The sequence below is a fragment of the Mus musculus genome, chromosome 6 (assembly GCF_000001635.26).
Source record: "Mus musculus strain C57BL/6J chromosome 6, GRCm38.p6 C57BL/6J".
NCBI lineage: Eukaryota > Metazoa > Chordata > Mammalia > Rodentia > Muridae > Mus > Mus musculus.
Genome location: NC_000072.6, coordinates 24137611 through 24160264, shown reverse-complemented (window position 1 = coordinate 24160264; position 22654 = coordinate 24137611). Strand labels below are relative to the sequence as shown.

The 22654-nt window shown below is 39.9% G+C and overlaps 1 protein-coding gene and 1 pseudogene across 2 annotated transcripts in view; both read left to right on the top strand.

Annotated features, from left to right (window-relative positions):
• The window catches only part of Slc13a1 (solute carrier family 13 (sodium/sulfate symporters), member 1), a 79837-nt gene that overhangs the window by 7855 nt on the left and 49328 nt on the right, over positions 1 to 22654 (top strand). For both annotated transcript variants that reach the window (NM_019481.2, XM_006505140.4), the window contains exon 2: positions 9427 to 9555. In NM_019481.2, the coding sequence (NP_062354.2) occupies positions 9427 to 9555 (129 nt within the window). The remainder of the gene's footprint in view (positions 1 to 9426; positions 9556 to 22654) is intronic.
• Positions 18545 to 21948, top strand: Gm20706 (annotated as a pseudogene).

Here is a 22654-nt window from a genome sequence, read left to right as displayed (position 1 = left end):
GCTAAGGAATCCTGTGATTGAATTGACAAAGGTGTCTTGTGTAAGTGTCAAAATAAGTTAGCAAACATAATAGTACAATGGACATAGCCAATTCGTAGTCAACAGTTCCCACAAATGATTCTGGAGTCAGATCCAGCTCAACACCAGAAACTAAGGGCAAAAGAGATATTCTTTAATTCATGAAAGACAAAAAGAGGAAGACTGGCCACTGCTTCTGGTTCATAGGAAGCAGGCACTTCCAGTTTCCCTAGCCAGAAAGAACCACACACCAGCTTTCTTACTTAGTCAGATGCACCATTTGGGTCATACTAGCAGGATTAGGGCTCTCAGCTGAATCTTATCTAAGGACTAAAGGAGGTAAAAGTGAAACTCTCAGAATAGAAAGATAAGTATAGAAAGAGAAAGCACCCAATGAAAATAATAGTACAGTTCCTTTTGTGTATATGATGAGTTGAGGGTTGACCATTTAGTATTAGAAACCAGTTTGGGGGGTCTTCCCTAGGGAAGACTATTCGTCCTGTTCACAGCACTTTTTAGTTACTTATAATTCTTTGTCTAGGGTTGAAGCACCATGGTCTTTTCCTCTTTTCATGGAAACATGTTCACTGGTGTCATCCTGCTTGCTCAGATCCTGATTAGACAGTCATGTAGATGAGACTCCATTGGATATAACTTCTCTGACATCTCTATGAGACGAAGCCTCACAGCAAACATCCTGTTTCTCTGGCCTCTAACTCTTACAATCTTTCCAACCTTTTTGCTATCATCTGAGGTACAGGAATTGTTCTCTCTCTCTCTCTCTCTCTCTCTCTCTCTCTCTCTCTCTCTCTCTCTCTCTGTGTGTGTGTGTGTGTGTGTGTGTGTGTGTGTGTGTGTATAAATTCAAAGAAAAGAGGCCATAAAGCTCAAACACTAAAAGGTATTATTGTAAGGGAGGTATGTTGAGAGGTTTGGGAGAGGAATGGGGAAGAGAAAACAATATAATTACGATTTAATTTTTAAATGTATATAAAATTAATAAATGAAACAGCTATTACTCAGGATACTTTGGAAAGCTTCAAAAATGCACTATAATAATAAAGGTTGCAGAAATCAATATGCAGGTGAAAACACCGAAAATGCAATGAAAATAATCAGAACTCAGCAATATAGGAAAGGAGAAGAATATAAATGACAGAAAAGTCTTAAAAATTATGTTAGACATGAATAAAGGTAGTCATAGAAATTAAAACAACAAACTAAAATTTAAAACTCAGAAATGTCTTGGGAGTTTTGAGTGGCCTTACGTAATCAACTTCCTCAGGAGAAATGTCTTGGTTTTGTTGTTGAATTCAGCTTCTTCAAGGATAATGTTTTATTTCAACTAACATAAGCACTTTGCTGTGACAATACCATACATAGATAAGACGAATAATAGGATCACGTCAAGGCATGACTCAGGTACAGCCAGAAGGTATACCGACTAGGAAGGTGTCGATTGGGAGACTATTCTTCCTCCCTTATGCCTGAATAAGTTGGGGCACATTATTAGGTGTTCTTGCAAGGGTAAGCTTTATCCTAATCTGTGTTGTGTTTGCCTTGTTTCCTGGTAATCCTTTTGCCAGTTTGCAGCCAGATGGATAGCTAAATATCAGATAATAACATCCCTACAGATGTTCGAATTGGCCTCATGTCCATCATTAATTTTAGATTCTTTAAGGTATACTGCACTCTATACTCTTCCCTTGAAAGGTCAATACTCCACTCTGCCAGCACTTGGAAATGTACCCCCTCCCGTGGTCTGGTGTGCCAAATATTAAAGAATAGATTTCTTTTGAAAGAGAGGAGATCACCAAGGGCTCCTGGTGAAAGTATTAAATGTCTTTGGAGCCATGGGGTCAGTCAGAAAGACAAATTAAGGTATAGATAGGCTTATTGGGTTAGGTAGTTTTGGTTTAGGTTTCTTGGTATCTGGCTAGTCTCACCTATCCATCAATATTAAGAGACAAACTCAAGGAACAAAAGTCTTCCAGAGTATCAAATGTAGAACATAGTTTTATCTGAAAATGTAACCACAAACAGAAGATGAGAAGGCAGTAGAGACCTCAAGAGCCTTGGATATCAATTGTATCAGAACGAGTATTTCCCTTACCATGCTTCTTTTGGCCTTTAAAAGTTATCTTTTTCCTATATAAGAAAACACCTCATGATTAGGGATGCTGAAACAGCCACCATAATGTCCCACCACACTTCTATTGAATGGAAGTAGAAGACTAGCGGCTGGGAATACTGGCTTTAATAGGGGGATTCAAGAAGAGGGTGGGGTTGCCTAAATGGAAATATCTAGAAATAGACCATCATTGTCATTCAAGACTGGTCAGATAAGAGGACACTCAGGAAGACAGGGAAGGGGATTTAATCAGAATTAGGGTATCTTGCAGGCCAGAGTTTCTATATTCTAGTGCTAGTAACAAGAGAAATGGGTACCATCCTCAGAATAATCTGGTTAAGGAGAGCAAAGCAGGTCCATTATCAGGCTGAGTAGTTGGAGGACATGAGAGTTATATTAGGTTCCCCTGTAGTGAAGAAAGATTGGTTATCAGAAAAGTGTTTGGGTTGAGACACGGGCTGAGTGTGACTTTCTGGGAAAATTGTCAATTAGTAGTTGACAATTAAAAGGGTGGACTCATGAGAGTGAGTTGTAAAAAGGACGAAGGTTGGGCCCCCCTTAGTCTCTGGTTTCTTACTTGACTCTATCATCTTCCTTTACATGTACTTCCCTCATTGTGATACCAACCACCACAAGATGCTCGGGTGACCCAAGAAGACCACCCAGTCTTGGGTCTTTGCATTACAACAATAGGAAACAGAACGACACACAGGCTGTAGGCCAGTTTGAGAAGTACTAGAAGGTCTGGGATGAAGCTGTGATTCTAAATTTTATTTTTCAAGTAAAGCTCAAGTCTATTAAGGCATGTTTGAGAAAAATAAAGCAATTTACCAAATAGATCAGAAACCTTATTGAAAAACCAAAGAAATTGAAATAATGGTAATATTATAAGAAACAATATGGAGAAGCAGCAATAGGGAAGGGGATTGTTTTGTACTTTGTACCAACAACAATACTGTACAAATTATAATAAATAATAAATATAAGATACAAAATTAGTATAACCACCATTTTGGAAAATAGAAATATCTAAAAATAAAAGAAAGTTTATATGGTATCTTCCACCAAGAAATGTTGCTACTTATTTTCTGTTCTAGGATTGAAAATCTTTTTCCTATATCTATATGGAGCTGAGGCATAAAGATGTTCACAACCATACAATATTGAAAAATTAAGAAGGGTTAGAAAGCTAATATATTCCTTAGCAAGGAAAATGTGACCCACTTAAAATGAATTTAACAATAGTTATACATATATTAGTATGAATGCACTTGCAATGTGAAATACTGAGTGAAAAAAAGTCACAAAAGGCTACCCAAGTAAAGCATTTTCTTTTTTTTTTTTTTTCCATTTTTTATTAGGTATTTAACTCATTTACATTTCCAATGCTATACCAAAAGTCCCCCATATCCACCCACCCCCACTCCCCTGCCCACCCACTCCCCCTTTTTGGCCCTGGTATTCCCCTGTACTGGGGCATATAAAGTTTGCAAGTCCAATGGGCCTCTCTTTCCAGTGATGGCCGACTAGGCCATCTTTTGATATATATGCAGCTAGAGTCAAGAGCTCCGGGGTACTGGTTAGCTCATAATGTTGTTCCACCTATAGGGTTGAAGATCCCTTTAGCTCCTTGGCTACTTTCTCTAGCTCCTCCATTGGGAGCCCTATGATCCATCCATTAGCTGACTGTGAGCATCCACTTCTGTGTTTGCTGGGCCCCGGCATAGTCTCACAAGAGACAGCTACATCTGCGTCCTTTCAATAAAATCTTGCTAGTGTATGCAATGGTGTCAGCGTTTGGATGCTGATTATGGGGTGGATCCCTGGCTATGGCAGTCTCTACATGGTCCATCCTTTCATCTCAGCTCCAAACTCCGTCTCTGTAACTCCTTCCATGGGTGTTTTGTTCCCAAATCTAAGGAGGGGCATAGTGTCCACACTTCAGTCTTCATTCTCCTTGAGTTTCATGTGTTTAGCAAATTATATCTTATATCTTGGGTATCCTAGGTTTGGGGCTAATATCCACTTATCAGTGAATACATATTGTGTGAGTTTCTTTGTGAATGTGTTACCTCACTCAGGATGATGCCCTCCAGGTCCATCCATTTGGCTAGGAATTTCATAAATTCATTCTTTTTAATAGCTGAGTAGTACTCCATTGTGTAGATGTACCACATTTTCTGTATCCATTCCTCTGTTGAGGGGCATCTAGGTTCTTTCCAGCTTCTGGCTATTATAAATAAGGCTGCTATGAACATAGTGGAGCATGTGTCCTTCTTACCTGTTGGGGCATCTTCTGGATATATGCCCAGGAGAGGTATTGCTGGATCCTCCGGTAGTACTATGTCCAGTTTTCTGAGGAACCGCCAGACTGATTTCCAGAGTGGTTGTACAAGCCTGCACTCCCACCAACAATGGAGGAGTGTTCCTCTTTCTCCACATCCTCGCCAGCATCTGCTGTCACCTGAATTTTTGATCTTAGCCATTCTGACTGGTGTGAGGTGGAATCTCAGGGTTGTTTTGATTTGCATTTCCCTGATGATTAAGGATGTTGAACATTTTTTCAAGTGCTTCTCTGCCATTCGGTATTCCTCAGGTGAGAATTCTTTGTTCAGTTCTGAGCCCCATTTTTTAATGGGGTTATTTGATTTTCTGAAGTCCACCTTCTTGAGTTCTTTATATATGTTGGATATTAGTCCCCTATCTGATTTAGGATAGGTAAAGATCCTTTCCCAATCTGTTGGTGGTCTTTTTGCATTTTCATTTTAAAAGTGAGTGCTGAGCTTGAGGAGGTAGCTCAGAGGGTGTAACACTCACTGCACAAACACAAATATCTGAGTTTGGGTCTCCAGCATTCATGTAAAAGCCAGGGGTAGTGGTAAGTACCTGCAGCCCCTGTGCTGGGAGGTGGAAAGAGGAGGATGCCAAAGATCACTAGCCAACCAGGCTAGCCCAGACACTGAGCCCCGGGTCCACTAAGAGCCTGCCAAAAATAGGGAAGAGAAGTGGTTGAGGAAGATATTCCAACTTGAACTTTTGACCTCCACACATGACTGCACAGGCGAGTGCACTCCTACACAAATATGCACACCGGCAGACACCACACACAAAGAAGAGAAAAAACATGGTTATTAAACTACTAATGGTCTCTATATAAAAAGAATCACAAAACACAGACAGGAGACAAACCGCAAACTAGACAGATCCAGATCTTGGGGATGAGTACAGGGAAAGAACACAAGGAAGTGACTCTGAGGAGCTTTTCACAGAAATATTTTCTACTTAAAAAAAAAAGTAAATTGGACTGAATATCTATATTTGTTTAATATGGCAAAATAAACAACTGTATCTGTTATGTAATTTTTCTAACTGCCCTAAATAATTTAGAATTCTGAAGGCTGTTTTAAAATAATTTGCTCCCAAGCTTTAACACATGAGTATGTTTAATGTAAAGGCAAAGTGTCTTCCCGTGACATTTCCATCACCCTTAGTGAGACAGAACTTTCCTGGAGCAGGGAAAAGTAGACACAGTCAAGAATGGGCCAGAGAGGTCCAGGTGCTCACAGGCAGGCATCTTAGATGAAGGGACAGTGTATCTTCTTCATTTTGATCTAATGGAACATCTGATGACGGTATACTGCACAGTCTTCTCTGCTTGAATGAATGCCTTGTTTCCTGAAACAAATGATGTAACCCCAAAGTGGGAATCTAGAGATTTTTGAACATCTAAATGGCATTGTTGGTCCTGATGCGGTTTGTGAGTATTTTCTGTCTTCCAGTTTCTTCCTCCCCTTCCACATTTCACCCCTTCTCCACCTTCTTTCTGCTCACTTCACATATGGCATTTTAAAAAAAGGTATCATGGATTTTTAAAAGCATTTTGTAAAGTCTGTGGTAGTCATAATTTCAAATATGTCTTCCCTTCCTGCACTTTGTCACAATATATAAACAAGATTAAAAATACCTATTACTCTGGTTTCTGTCTCTCTGTTCCCAGATTTATAATTGTAAAGGATTTTTCTATTTGGATTAAAATGCATGCTTGCCTTGGTTGCAGGTTATTATAACAACATCACAAGCATTACAAACTTCTACTAGACCTTGAAGGGTGGGCAGGCTTGAGATGGGGAAAAACAATTCCCTCACTCTATTTTGACAAGGGTGACTGCTTCCTCCTTTTCTAGACTTGGAGATTCCTTCAGGCATGGGAAATTCTTACAAATCATACTTTAGTCTACAGAGACAACAGAAGCATGGTGCAATTATAATCCCATGAATTACTCATATAGAAAAAGTTATGTTCAAATGTCATTGTGGGAAATTCCACAAATGGTATATAATTTTGAACTGCACATAGCAAAATGTCAGACTTTCCAAATAGCTTACAGATCCAGGGATTTCACCTGGCAGAAGGATATTTTCTGAAAGCAAGACTCTGAACCAAGAGGTATAAATGAGAAGAAAGACTGGGTGATCATATATCCCATAGCTTGTTGATCTTTAAAGAGAAGGCACTTGGTTACCTTGAAAATGCTGGTCTTGTTTCAGTATATTCAGGATCAGTCATCTTACATTTCTTGCAAGTTCCCGGATGATCCCAGTGTTGCTGGATTATATGGGATATACACAGAGAAAGCCAACGAGCAAATGTGATAACTCAGGGATAAGGAAACAAGAAAGAAAGTCAGAACGAGTAGGGGATGGTTTGTGTCTAAACATTCCACTCAAATGCTAATTAAAGACTAAAAGGGAAGAGAAGGAGGAGGGAGTATGGAGAAGCTTTGCAGAACTAGAAGGCAGCTGTTACTTTCTAAGATATAAGTTCTAAGAATCTGGAGAATTGTTGCCCTGTACAATATAGTACTAATGTTGCCTAGCCTATCATTTGTTAAGGTAAAGACAAAAATTCACTATGTTTTAGTATAAAATCTACTGATTCATAAGTCTCAAGTCAAATTTGTACATATATGTGAATGCACACATACATAGAAAAATGCAAGCATTGTCAGTCAAAGAAACTGAATTTTCATATTAGACTTTCAGGTACTTCCAATCATTAGGTAAAGTAAAGGGCCCAGCAGCTGAGCGGACTGTAAGGAAGCCCTTCAGGAGATACTGATGCTTACTATAACACCTGGAAAAATGTTGTGTATTAGAGTGTGATGCAAAATGAGAAGCAACGGTCAGACCCAAACGTCAAAATAGTGTGAAAAGGAGACTTGTTTGTTTGCCTTGACACAGTCTTGCTATGTATATCTTGCTATATTTGTACATGCTTCATAGACCAGGCTAGTTTCAATCTCATGGAATCTCTCCTCCTGCCTCAGTCCCTCAAATGCTGAGACTAAGGGTGTGTACCACCATGTCTGGCTCAAAAGTGTCTTTATGAGTAGAGAATTGATGTCAAAAAGTATTTGGATAAGTCTGATGATAGAGTGAAGGTGAGTAAATACAGGATGAAAATTCTCGCTTATCACAAATATAAAAATTAAGCAACAGGAAGGTGCTGATTCAGGTCAGAGTTGGGACAATATGAAAATCTTCCAGGAAAGGCAGTTATCTAGCAATTAGGACTTCTGTGACCAGAGCTGCGACTTCTGAGAAGATTCGGGCTGTTGGGCTCAAATTCTAGCTTACAGTAGAAGTTAGAAGTGGCAACCAGAACTCACCAGCCTCATTTGACCTTCCTCTTATTTTGCTGAGGCAGACCATCATATATGGGTGCTCCAAAGTGTTTTCTGGGTGGACAGGCCTTTAATCCAGCTTTATAGAAGAAATGATAAAACCAACTGCATTCTCAGAAAATGATTTAGTCTTGGAACAAGCCCTCTAATGGACTTGGATGGGTACAGAGGGATAGATTTGGGACTTAATGTAAGAACAGTAAATAGTATCAGGAGATGGGTTGGTCAGAACTAGGGAGTATGATAGTCAAGGGGCCCATGTTGTCTTTGAAACCTATATTCTTCCAAGTATGGCAGGAAACATAAAGCTGTAAGGAAAAGTTTTGGGGCTATCCATGGGTTATTGTTAAAAGAAAATACACAGCCTTCCCACTGCACTGGCATTTTAAATTAAACTCGTGCCCACAGATTCTCTTCAGAGCTGTTTAGAAGGATTCAGTCAAGGTTCTGCTTTATTTTGCTTTTTTTTATTGTTTGTCAAGACTACAGAGGCAGACTCTGTAAAAACTGTCAACATCAAAATACCTTTATTCTTTTTCCTTTAAAAAGATAACACAATGAAGATATGGCAGGGTCTGGGCTTATTAAGAAGCTCTTAGATGCTCTGAAAGAGCAAGGATGCTGGAGAGCAAAAACCCAGCCCAGAGGATTCAGCTGGCTGCTGGTGAATCATAGAGAAGAAAGCTGGATTATTGTACAGGCCTAAAGAAAAGACCTCATCAAAGCCCTAGCCACGGTCTCGGTAAATTTCCAAATACAATCCAGAATCCTCAGACAGCAAGGAGTGCGAGAAAGAGAATCAACAATGTAGTGGATGACAACAGTTATTGATTGTTTGGCACATTTCAGGTGATTACATAGCAAATTATATAAGTCACAGACGGTTATAAATTTAACCACTTCCTTTCAGTGCCTGAAAACTGTAGAAACATACAGTTTTAGACTAAGCAGAGCAACAGATTTCACTAGCATTAAGATTCCCTGTAAGTCTCCCTGTGTTGTCCGCAGTAGCTCAGCTGCCATCCTCACAAATGCAAGCTGAACACTTCTGCATCCCCAAGTTCATGTGCTTAGAAGCTGGATTCAGGCTCATCTGAGCCACCCATCTTCTCACTGTGCTTGCTCTGATTTCTCACTTTGGTTAAAAATATGAATGGAGGTCCCACCCATACAGGCACAATTAAAAGATGAAAGGAATAGAATCAAAAGAGAGGTCCATCATGAAGAAATGTCTACAGTACAGCCTGCCTTATTTCTGCATTCCAGCAACATTCAGTCCATTTGAGACACCAAATGAGAGTGTAGATAGACATCCATAGACACTAATTTGAGTGCAGAAAATGGCCATGAAGACAATCTGTTTGGGAGGAAATATGAAAGGAAATGGGAGATTTTCCAAGCTTTCATTTCCACCTTTATTAACTTTTGCTTCCAAGCCCCTAAAGATAACTACTAGGTGGTAACTTAATGCTGCAGAAACTCCCACAGCTCCCTCTCACTAAGCACCGTCCAGAAAAAGCAGTCATGATTTGAAGGTTGATTTCAGGTGATGATTTTTTTTTTCACCTTATGTCTTGTCTTGGTTCTTTGCAGGAAGCACAATGTGCCTACATCCTCTTTGTTATTGCCATATTTTGGATCACAGAAGCCTTGCCCCTGTCAATCACAGCTCTACTGCCTGGGTTAATGTTCCCCATGTTTGGGATCATGCGTTCTTCACAGGTAAGTTCTTCAAATGCTGTTAAATTTTGATTACTTACTTATGTGGTGACATCATTTGAGAAAAGTCCTTAAAGGGAGCCATGATCCTGACATAAGGTTTCTTTGTAAGTGCTCTAAATATCCGAGTACTCCTTCTCTGAGAGTCTGCATGTCTGTCCATCTTGAATGAACAAACAGGTCATAGCTTCTTGAGTCATGTTTGTCTATAGGAGAAACGTGACCATCTTCTCTTGCTGACATTTATAGCTGGCTCCTTTTGCCCAAATAGAGGGGCCATTCATTCACATCCTAAGATCTTGCACATTTCCCTAATCCCACAGAATTCAAACTGACAATATGGGGAAAGGGGGGGGGCACAATTTGTGCTTTTTAGGAAGAAAAAAGCTCCCTGTTTTTCTATCCAGCAAGCTGGTATTTAAAAAGATAAAGCCAAATTAGCTTTCCTGTGCATTTCTATTTTGTTCTTGCTGAGAGGAGTTTATTCATGCTGAGATCTAGGTTTTTTTTGTTTGTTTGTCTTGTTTACCTTTATGCAGTCTGAGGGTACCCATCTAAAGAAAATAAATTCAGTTTCCCCTTAAATACAGGAAACACCCTGAAACCAGAACACTTATCTCTACACTTTCTCCAGGTAGTGAATAAATAACTGCCTAAAGTGTTTACGACTTTAGAGTAGCAACATTCTTATGAAAGCCCTCAAGTTCATACTGTCTGTCAGTGCAATCTGACTTTCTTTCTGCCTTCTGCTTGGGTCTAGTGCCATTATCTGGATGCTGACACATCTTGCATGTGGATGGAGATTTTTCTTTCTAACTAGTCTTGGTTAAGCTCTTCCTATCAGAGGAATTGTCCCTACTTCATTTGCACATAGTCTGTGCCCAATTAGGAGCCAAAATTATTTTTGTACTTAGTATCCTGTCTGTTCCTCTTTCCATACCATGTTTGATCTTCCTCCCAACTTTTCTTCTGTCCTTTCTAATTATGATTATTTTGGAGAAGAGCATGGCAAGGGTTATCCCTCTATTGCTTTTCCCTCTCCGCTGAGGTTCAGCTTCTCAGAAATCTGGAGCCCCAAATTCTATATTTCTTAGGTGATAGAACATGTAGAGGGGTGGAGAAGACTAGTCAGAGACAGCAAATATGTTGCCGGAGCTTACAGTACTTTACCCCTGTGGCTGGCAGTACCAGTTCAGAAATCCTTTATTTTCAAAGGTGACACCATCACTAGCCCCTGGGTCTTAGAGGTGGAAAAGAATTCTTCAGAGACAACTCTCTCCTAGGGTAGGCATTTCCTCCATTTTATGTCCCACAAATGACCTCATTCCACGTCATGTTTTTCTGGTTGTGGGTAGTCAGTAAATCGCAAGAATGGCAATTTTGACTTCCAAGAAGTTCAGCTTCATTTAGACTAAGTCTGGTATTCAACTACATTGACCCATGCAGTTTTTGCTTCACATCTATTCTGCAAATGAACATCATAAATGCACGTAGCGTTTCTTGGAAGTTAAATATTCATATGATCCATTGCTCTAGTCCATATGATTTCTAGGTCTTAACTCCTCTCTTCAATCCTACCACCTTCAACTCTATCGCCACCACCAGCCATTCCATCTTATTATCTCATTCCAGAACTAGCACTAGTTACTTGGCTTGTTGACAATACTTAAAATTAAGCAGGTTAATGAATTAACTATGCTTCCTGCTGCTGCTGCAATAAAGAATCCTGACAAGATCAAATTACGGCAAGAATGGTTAACTTTGGCTCACAATTTGGTTGTCTATCATTCTGGGGAAATAGTAGTAACAGAAATTTAAGGCATCTGGTAACTTTGTATCTGCAGTCAGAAAGCAAAGAAGGAGGAATGCTAGCATTCAGCTCAATTGTTTCTTCTTTTTATTAGGTCCATGAAAAAAATCCATTGAACAGTGTTACCCACACAGGGCAAATTTTCCCACCTCAACTAACCCAACCTAGACAAATCCCCCTCAGGTATGCCTAGAAGCCAACCTAATCTAGAAAATCCCTTATTGGCATCTTCTCAGGCTTACATTCCAGATGATTCTGGATGCCACCAAGAAATCAAGGGTGTACAATCAAATAAAACATGTAAAACAATGTTCAAATGATGGTACAAAACCCTTGAGTTTTTAATATCAACAGTTTTGAGAGTGTTGCATCATTGATATACCTCATGTCAACAGTTTTGAATATCAGATCTATCTCTGAGTAAGTGAATCTCTTCGTCCAAGTGGAGAGCCCTAAGCTTGTCTTTCTTTGGACACAATATTTGTAATTTTATTCACATACTTTAAAGCCAATGCTGACTATTTAAACCTTGTTATGTACATTGCTATAATTGAAAAAATACTAACAACTATTGAATTTTTACACTGTTGAGTTAAATTTAAACTGCTAAGTAGTGAGTATGATCAATTTGCTCTTCTATAACAGATATTACTATCCCTATAGTTGAAAGTACATTTATAAATAAAACATTTGAGAAAAATCTACGCATATATTGATGTTATATAACACATTTACTCAGTCATTCAATAAATATTTATGGGGTAAGGCCTGCCAGACACTTGGAAAACAGTAATAAATAAAACTTGAAGATTTTTTTATGAATAAAAGTAGACAAATTTCCTATTTATTTTAGAATAATGGAGAGAGTAAACAATATATCTGATAAATAGATGAGCTAAATCATGTGTTTAAAATGTAATTGCTGGGTCCTGAAAAGATGGCTTAGTGTTTAATTTACTCGAGATGCAAATGCAAGGACAAGAAGGTAGATCCTCAGCAGCCACACAAAAAGCCAGGTGTAGCACCCGAAACCTGTAATGTCAGCTCCAGGGAGTAGAAGACAGAGTTTGCATACTGGAAAACTAATCTACACAATTGCTGAGCCACAGATTTAGTGGAGAACCTGTCTTCAGAAAATAAGGTGGTGAGTGATGGAGAAAGATATGGGATGTCCACTTCTTGCCTCCACATACACATACCAAAGCATAGGCATTTGCGCGCGCACGCGCGCGCACACACACACACACGGGCACACACACGGGCACACACACGGGCACACACATGCATAGATCTACTCCCCACATCAATTAAATATATTTGATGATATGAAAAAAAATGCAAAAAGTTAGTGAAGATTAGTAGGGGTAACAATTTAGATAAAGTTATTTACTCTAATAAATTTTTTAAAATCAGAATAAACATCCTACTTAGCTGGAGAGAAAGATTTTAGTTATTTAAGTACTGGAGAATGTCCATTAAAGGAGAACACCCCCTTACAAAAGCCTCAAGGCAGGTTAGTACCTATAGTATGATGACAGCCAAAGGATTAAGTGGCAAATCTACTAAAGAGGGTGTCAGGGAGGGGCCATGATAAGATTTGAGCTGGCTGTGGCCAACAAGTCCATGATAAACTTTTATCAATAAGGAAGTAGAAACTTAATGGAGAATATTGAGCAGACTTTGATTTTCAAGGAATAACTTGAGCTACTGTATTGAGAAAGTAAGCAAAGAGGAGATGGGCAAGCTGCTGCAAGCTAGGTGGAGACCAGAACAGAGCTGTGACACATATATCGACTATATTGTTAATAACGTTGGAAAGAAAAGCCATCTAGCTCACTTCCTTTACTTACTAGATATAGCACACAATTGAAAGAAGAGATTCAAGGATGCCTCTTAGGTGTTTGTCCTGTCAGGTAGAGAAATGGATTTGCATCCAGGAAACTGGAATGATTGTAGAAAGCTGACTGGCTGTGGGGAAGGGTGGAAGCATGGGCTTTAGTTCTTACGTGTATACTTGAAATGCTTATTGGGTACCTAAGTGTAGATGTTGAGTATGGGGTACAAGTATGGATACAGCTTACTGGACATTCGGGGTTTATGAGAGATGGGCTCACCTGGAGTTACTCGATCTGGCAGGCACCAGCGTTTAGATATCTTTAAAGTCTATGACTTGAGGTCATTTAGGAAAGTAAGTGAAAACATAAAACTGAAGTGGAGACGGGGTAGCTCAGCGGTTAAGAGCCCCAGGTGCTCTTCCAGAGGGCCAGGCTCCATTCCCAGTCCCCAAACAGCAGGCACTGCTGTCTGTAGCTCGTGTTCCAGGGCTTCTGACCTCCTTACACAGGTATCCATTCCAGCGAAACACCAATGAACATTTTAAAAAAGGAAAGAAGGGAGGGAGAGAGGGAGGGAGAGAGGGAGAGAGGGAGGGAGAGAGGGAGAGAGGGAGGGAGGGAGGGAGGGAGGGAGGGAGGGAGGGAGGGAAAAGGAAACAAGAGAAAAAGAAAGAAAGGAAGAAAAAGAAACAAAAGGAAGAAGGAAAATCAAAATACATTGTTGTATTTTACAACCTTCAGAGATTGGCAACACTGGCTATGGAAGCTTAAAACTGTTATGTAAGTACTCTGGAGGCAATCTTGAGGCCACCCTGAGCCTTGTACATAGAAGGTCATCTGAAGATGAATAGAGAAAGTCGGTCTCAAATAATGCAAACAACAACAAAAACAGCAACAAAACAAGGAACAGGTTAATGAGAAGAGAAAGTATGAGGCAAGGAGACCAGAAGATAAGGTTACTGGGATTAAAGGAAAACCAGAAAGGTGTGAAAGCCTTGGATCCAAATGAAGCAAATGCTTTAAGGATGAAGCAATTACCAGGCTGTCAAATTTGCTATTACATCAGTTAAAATGCAGACCAGAAACTTAAGCATTGCATAATAAAACAACTTAAATAAATATTCTAAAGTGAAGTATTTAATCATATTAATTTTAACCAACAAAGCATATTTTACAGGGACACTTTTATTGAGCTCACAGACAATGTACAGAACTACTTTTCATGACTTTTTATTGATTTGGGCAAAGGTTGCTCAGCTGATAAATTATATAACTAGGCAGGAACCCAGGTGTTTCAATTGAAAAATTTCATATTTATTTTAGATGAAATCCCATTTGGGGACAGGAATGTAACTATCTTGATCTTGTAAACGGACTTTAAACCTCATGAATTTTACTTGACATATCCATTTTTCTCTCAAAATAGTTATATTTATCAGTGTCATTTCTAAATCACAAGTACTTCCTTTTTTCCTTCCTTCCTTCCTTCCTTCCTTCCTTCCTTCCTTCCTTCCTTCCTTCCTTCCTTCCTTTAGTTACTTATTTCACAATCTCTTGGCCTCAAGCTTTCTATGTAGCAAAGAATGACCTGAGCCTTCTTCTTATCCCCCTGCCTCTACCTTCCAGCTGTATGTCGGAGACTATAGCATGCACCGGGCTGTGCTTTATTTGGTTTTGATACCAAAACCTAGGGATCTCTGCATACACTCTACCAGCTGAGCCACATCACTAGTCCCTGAGAAAATTTTCTGTGATTGTCTGGACGTTAGGCTATACACAATGTCCTTCCTCAAGTATATCTGATCTATATGAAATGCTAGATAGCATCTACAACAGCAAACAGAGAATATGGACCTTCTTCTTTAAGTTTAATCTCAAATTTGTTTACAAAGTAGACCATATTAGCTGGCAAAGGATTGATAGTCTAAGAACCGAGGGCCAATCCATCTTGGTACCTAATTTTCAAAGTGAAGTTTTATTGCAATACAACTTAGCCATTTATTTTATATTGCTTTTGGCTCTTGCATGCCACTGACAAAGTTGAATAAATGTTACAGAGATCACGTACATAAAAACAAAACAAAACAAAAAACAACAAAATGATAACAACAATATACCTAGAATAACAACAGTATACCTAGAATATTTACACAGTTACTATCTATCCTTTCAAAAGTTTGATAATCCCTCAGTGAATCAAATAGGTTACAAGGACATTTTGCTGGACATGGTGGTGCATACTTTAAATCCTTGCACTCCAGAGGCAGAGACAGGAATATCCCTGTGTGTTAGAGGCCACACTGGTCTACACAGTGAGTATCAGAATAGCCAGAGCTACATAAAGACCCTTCTTAACATCTGCCCCACTATACCCATAAAAGAATATAGTTTTGAACATATTCTTGTGCTTAGTCACTTGCTAATGCAGTTGTTTACCCTCATTTTCTGGAGATACATTCCAAGACAACAAGAGATTTCCCTAAAACTGTTGATAGTACCAACCTCATGTGAACTATTAATGTTTCCTGAGCGTTCTTCAGTGCTTGCACATAGTTTCAGAGTTAAAAAACTCTTCATACTTTTGCCCTGCTATCTTTGTTTGCTTGATATCCATTAGCAAGTAAAATAAGTATTACTTAACATAAGTACTTTGATACCATAGTTATCAGTCTGATAAACAAGAAGGCTGCTAATGACTAACTTTCAGGAAGTTTATACTTCATGGATACACTAGAGAAAAGGTTGACTGATATTCTGGTATAGACAAAGATAGCATGAGATTTTATTATGTAACTTCAAGCAGAGTTATAATTTTAAATGTATCAACTATTCATTCAGGTGTCTAAAACAAAATAACAAAATTAACTGAAGCTGGGAACTTACAAACAATTGAAATGTATTTCCTTCCAGAGGCTGAAAGTTACAAGTTCAAAGCCCAGTAGAGGAGCTGTAGAGGTTTCAGCAGCAAAGAGCACCTCTTCCTGTACAGGATCTATGATTCCACAAACTGGCATTGAACCACTCACAATTGCCTATAAATTTATCTCTAGTGGATCCAGTGCCCTGTTTTTACTTTCATATGTACTCAGACAAGCACAAGCATGTGTGTATGCACATACACACACACACACACACACACACACACACACACACAGACACACACACACATAAAATAAAAGTTTAAAATAGCAATAGATTTGGTGTATGTTAAGGGTTAACTTTCTGCTCTGTTGATGTCCACTTTATGTTTCACTCAAGATGAAAGACAAGAGAATGACTTCTACCATCTTTTATAAAAAAAAAAAAAAGTAGAGCCAATGTTATGTTCATGTAATAGTCCCATACATAGATTTAGGGAACAACAACATCATGCCTGTCTTAGTCAGGGTTTCTCTTCCTGCACAAACATCATGACCAAGAAGCAAGTTGGGGAAGAAAGGGTTTATTCAGCTTACACTTCCATACTGCTGTTCATCACCAAAGGAAGTCAGGACTGGAACTCAAGCAGGTCAGAAAGCAGGAGCTGATGCAGAGGCCATGGAGGGATGTTCTTTACTGGCTTGCTTCCCTGGCTTGCTTAGCCTGCTCTCTTATAGAACCAAGACTACCAGCCCAGAGATGGTCCCACCCACAAGGGGCCTTTTCCCCTTGATCACTAATTGAGAAAATGCCTTACAGTTGGATCTCATGGAGGCATTTCCCCATCTGAAGCTCCTTTCTCTGTGATAACTCCAGCTGTGTCAAGTTGACACAAAACTAGCCAGTACAGTGCTATAGCAGTCAATGAGTTATTTCCATAAGCAAAACACAAAAAGGAGCAACTTTCAAAATTCCAGTATTAGGGTTTATTATTATTATTATTATTATTATTAGATACTTTCTTCATTTACATTCCAAATGCTATCCCATTTCCTAGTTTCCTCTCTGAAAGACCCCTGTACCCTCCCCCTGCCCTGCTCCCCAGCCCACCCACTCCTGCTTCCTGGCCATGCCATTCCCCTTTACTGTGGCATATAATCTTCGCAAGACCAAGGGCCTCTCCTCCCATTGATGGCCGACGAGGCCATCCTCTGCTACAAATGCAGCTAGAGACATGAGCTCTGGGGTTACTGTTTAGTTCATATTGTTGTTCCACCTATGGGGTTGCAGACCCCTTCAACTCTTGGGTACTTTCTCTAGTTCCTTTATTTGGGTCCTGTGTTCCATCCAATAGATGACTGTGAGCATCCACTTCTGTATTTGCCAGGCACTGGCATAGCCTCACAAGAGATAGCTATATCAGGGTCCTGTCAGCAAAATCTTGTTGGCATATGTAATAGTGTCTGGGTTTGGTGATGGTTTATGCGATGTATCCCAGTGTAAGGACCAGTATTAGGTCTTATAGACCAACTTCCCACACTTCCTAGGAAAAAGTGGTTACTTCCTCTTAAACTTAACTATGCCTTGAAGAAGTATCTCCTGTATGCTCACCAAACTGTACTGCCTTCTCTGATAATTTACTTCTTTTCATTTAATAACTTTCAAGATTCTTGAACCTAGGGACTTGGTAATTAAATACCTATTAAACACAAACTGTATGTGCTATGTATGTGATAAGTTCATAATTATCTGATCAATATAATTCATTCTATCTTCAACGTTATCTAGTCTAATGAAATGAAAAATTCAACACAATATACATGGTTTTGTTATAACACACAGAACTACCATGCAGTCCAGATTAGGGGCCCAGAAAAGAAATCTTGGAAAAACTCACATCTGTTTTAATCTATGAAGGAAGATGAGAAGTTTGTAGAAAATGCAAAAAGGTGATTACAGCTTAAGTTGAAATCAAATGTCTAATTATTTTTTTGTTGTTGTTGTTTGGAGAATACATACACAGAAAACAATTGGGTGAAATCAGGTGGTAAAAAGATGGAGCTGGAGAGATTCAGTGAGCCTGAATTTAGATCGATTATGTTTGACAAATAGAGGATATAGGATTAGTTCTCAGGTACCACAGAATTACCTGAAAGGGAATAAAAGGGTTGATGACATGACTAGATTCACCCTTCATAAAAGTGACTAACAGTGCTGTAGGATCGGTTAGAAAACAATGGTGGAACCTTAATGGTGGGATCATGTGTGAACAGAGAAGATTCAATGCATTTAAAATACAGAGACAGTAAAAGGAACAGAACACACATATTGGAAATGAAAAGGGAATTTCAGATAACTCTGAAATTTGACTTAGTCCACAGACTAGATGGAGTTTTAGTCTTCATGAGATAGAGAACAGGAGGAAGAGAGCATTTGAAGGATATTTGAGCTGAGACGGTGTCTGTTATTTTGAACCACTAAGACGTAGATGTTTGTGGAAAATGGAAATCTCTTTTGGGTTCACATTCTGGAACTTGGACTTCTCTGTCAGAATACCAAGAGTGTTGAAGTCACCACTCATTCCACAAGTAGTTGATCTCTGCTGTGTTAGATAGTAGTATGCATGTTAGTCACACAGAGATAGGAATTAAGTCTGTAGGATTTGCCATCAAATGTATAAAACAAGAAGGGCACACATGAAACCTTCTAAAGTATATGCAATTGTGAGAACAGATTAGAACTATTTCAAAGTAGGCCAAGAAAAACTTCTCAAAGAACAAGGAACAAACTATTAAGGGAAAAAGGTGTTTACAGGAATAGACACACTGGAAAATCAATATACTAAAACAGTTATAGCAAATAATGGCACAGAGTTGGGTGGCTGGAAGGGTTAGGACTGAATACAGACATTTGGAAGGCAAGAGCTCAGAAATCATAGAATTCTTTACTTCCTCCTTAATTTATTCAATTTTATTTACAGAGTTCCTAGTTTGTGTCAAGATTTCGATAATTTGACTCTAGCTGCATATGTATCAAAAGATGGCCTAGTCGGCCATCACTGGAAAGAGAGGCCCATTGGACATGCAAACTGTATATGCCCCAGTACAGGGGAACGCCAGGGCCAAAAAAAAAAAAAAATGGGAATGAGTGGGTAGAGAAATGGGGGAGAGGGTATGGGGGACTTTTGGGATAGCATTGGAAATGTAATTGAGGAAAATATGTAATAAAAATAAATATATATATATATATAAAACATCAGTTTCTGAAGCCACAGGATAGGTGTCAGGCATAAGACTGAGAGCATAGAGTTAAGTAAGCAGTTGCAAGTTATGGGGAGAAGAAGAAGAAGAAGAAGAAGAAGAAGAAGAAGAAGAAGAAGAAGAGGAGGAGGAGGAGGAGGAGGAGGAGGAGGAGGGAAGAGGGAGGAGGAGGAGGGCTGGTCAGAACGACAACAGGACCTACTTAGAAATTCCAGATGTTTCATCATTGAAGAAATTCACGGAGGATGGGGGAGAAGAAACTATCAGACATCCCTTGGGTCTCAAATGAGAGCCTCTGCAGCTCCTCAAATGGTTGTCATTTCTTTTGTTGTGAAACATTTAATTCTTCTCATTCTTAAAAAGATGTAAAGGAGGGCAGGCGTGGTGCGAGCTTCTGGCAGGTTGAGCTGTAGTGGCTCCCCGGCCGGTTCAGGTGGTAGGAATAAAGACATGTGTTAGTTACCACGACTGACTATAGCAATCACTCTGAACAAGTGAATCCCTCCAGCCTCTCAAACACAGCTTTTGCTGTGAGTTTCAAGCAATCATAGAATCTTTGAGGTTTGATCTCTTCCAAGACGGCAAAAACAAACAAAATCCTGGTCTGGTTTTGCTCTTCTTGTTCAAGATCTACATCAAAATCTCAGTCTCATTTGTTTTCCAAGTCTCGATGCCGAAGCTGATCTGTCTCTCATTCAAGGAAGCACAGGCTGAGTTCTAGGTCTCATTCCAGATCATATGCCACAGCTCATAACAGAGAAAGGAATCACCTTCAAGTATATCAGAATTGAGATTTCCAAGGTCACAACAGAGGATACAGGAGGCCTGTGGGCAAAACCGAGGCTTTTATCCAAGGGGCCAGTACAACCAAGGTGGCTATGGAAACTACTGTTCCAATTGTCAGAATTACCAGCATATAGCCCTCATCGAGACTGTTCTCAATCCAGATACCCAAAGAGAAGGTACCCTTCACCACGGTTCAGGAGCTGTTCTAGAAACTCTAACTCATCCTCTGATATGTCAAGACGCTCCTCATTCCCCAGTCATTCTCAGACCACAGCAGAATTGAGCTGTCTAAGCGCAAGTCTACAGAAGAGAAAACGTCCTCTTCCAGATAACCGGCCACTTCAGGAAGCTGGTGATAGCCAGGGATATGAGGATATGAGATATTCTCTGGAGGCACTTCTCAAGATATAAAAGGGTCTAAGAGCGCAAAGCCTTGGCCAGAGGCCACCACCTATGGTGCTGGTTCTGCATCACGAGCCTCGATTTCTGATCTGAGTCCCTGAGCCAGAAGCCCTGTTCTTAAAATCCCCTCCAGTCTATGATGGTTAGGCAAAGGTCACCATGTCTTAGCCCCCTGCCAAACCCTAGTCCTCCACTTTCTAATACATCCAGGTGAGTTTATCCATGTCAGGTGGCTCTGGATATCAGTCTGGAGCACACTAGGTCAGATCTACCATGGCTCTGGGTCTTTGAGTCCATCCAGAAAAAGCCCTGTGGGTAAGAGTCCACCAGCCACTGGCTTTGCATGTGGTTCATCTCAGAATGAGGAGAGCGCTGCTTCGAGAAGAGCAGCATACACACACACACACAAATGTACCTGGAAGAGCAGAAGGCAGAGACCAGGAAGGATAAAAAACAGAAACAAATATTGATGAAGAGAAGCTGCGGGAGAAAGGGGGCTTCTCTGATGCTGATGCAAAAAATGAAATCTGATCCATTTGTTTCCCAAACGGACACCGAGAAGCCCTTCGAAGCAGCCAGTTGCCCAAAAGGTTTAAGTTCCAGGATGACTTTAAGAAGATGGCTGACTTCCAGAAGGAGGAGATGGATGACCAAGATAAGGACAAAAATAAGAGTAGGGAGGAACCTGAGTTTGATGGTGAGCCCAGATTAATGTCTAAAGTCATAGCCAATACAAGCAAAAACCAGGAAGAAGTCAGGCAAGAGGGAGAGCCTGCACGCAACGAAGGAAAAGATGCAGGAAGCAGAGGAGCTGGAGGAGAAGCCTTTCACGGAAAGATCCTGAAATGAGGTGTGTGGAGCATCCCAGAGGAGCAAAAGTGAGCACAGGGGCTTTTTGCCAGAAAAGAATTTCCCGGTGACTGCACACAAGGAGGTCCAGGAGAAAAGTTCGCCTCCTCCCCCAAGAAAGACCTCTAAAAGCAATGACAAGCTGGGAAACAAAGAAGACATTTCCTCAGGGAAGTCTTCCTTTTCCATTACTCGAGAGGCCCAGGTCAATGTCCGGATGGATGCCTTTGATGAGGACCCTGTATGACGCAACGGCTTATTTGGCTCAGGAATGAATGCTTTGCTGGGATCTAATTCATAGCAACAAAAGGAACAGGAGTATCGTTCCATTTTCCAACACATACAGTCAACTCAGTCTCAGCATAGCCCCTCGGAATTGTTAGCCCAGCATATAGTGACCATTGTTAAAGAGCATCACTTTGGATCCTATGGACCGACATTGCATAAAGGCTTTCCAAACTATCTAAAGAGAAGAAACGAACATGAAGCAGCTAAAACTTAGAAAAGCCCAGAGGTACACAGGATAGACACCCCCCCCCCCCCCAGTGTATTCAGAAAACATGGTCTGACTGCTCAGCATAGCATGGTGGTTTGATTTTATGAAGCATTTCCTAATGTTAGTTCTAAATACCAGTTGCTTGAGATGCTTTCTCTATCAAATTATGAGTAAATTTATTAAAATTAAAGACATTCTGAAAATGGGAAAAATGCTAGACCATTTTTTTTTTGGGAAAATATACGATAAATTGTCATTTAAAGGTTTTGTGAAGGCCAGTGGGAGAAAAATCCGGAATTTTATAGGTGGAACAACAATATGAACTAACCAGTACCTGGGAGCTCTTGTCTTTAGCTGCATATGTATCAAAAGATGGCCTAGTCGGCCATCACTGCAAAGAGAGGCCCATTGGACTTGCAAACTTTATATGCCCCAGTACAGGGGAACGCCAGGGCCAAAAAGGGGGAGTGGGTGGGTAGGGGATGGGGGGGTGGGTATGGGGGACCTTTGGGATAGCATTGAAAATGTAAACGAGGAAAATACCTAATTAAAAAAAAAAAGAGTTGAGATTCTAACCCAACTGAACACACAATTTTAACAGAGTCAGGAGATTTGTATTAAACATGTTGGGTAATTCTTTGGAATTACTCTGGCAAGTAGTAGCTCAAAATGACTGACACTCTGTTCCTCTCTGAGTGATGATAAGTAAAAGTGGTTTAAAATGGCAGTCTTTAGGTAAAGACACTTGTTTCATAATAAACTACTTTGAAGATGAAATCATTCAAATATGAAGGAAGACTATGCT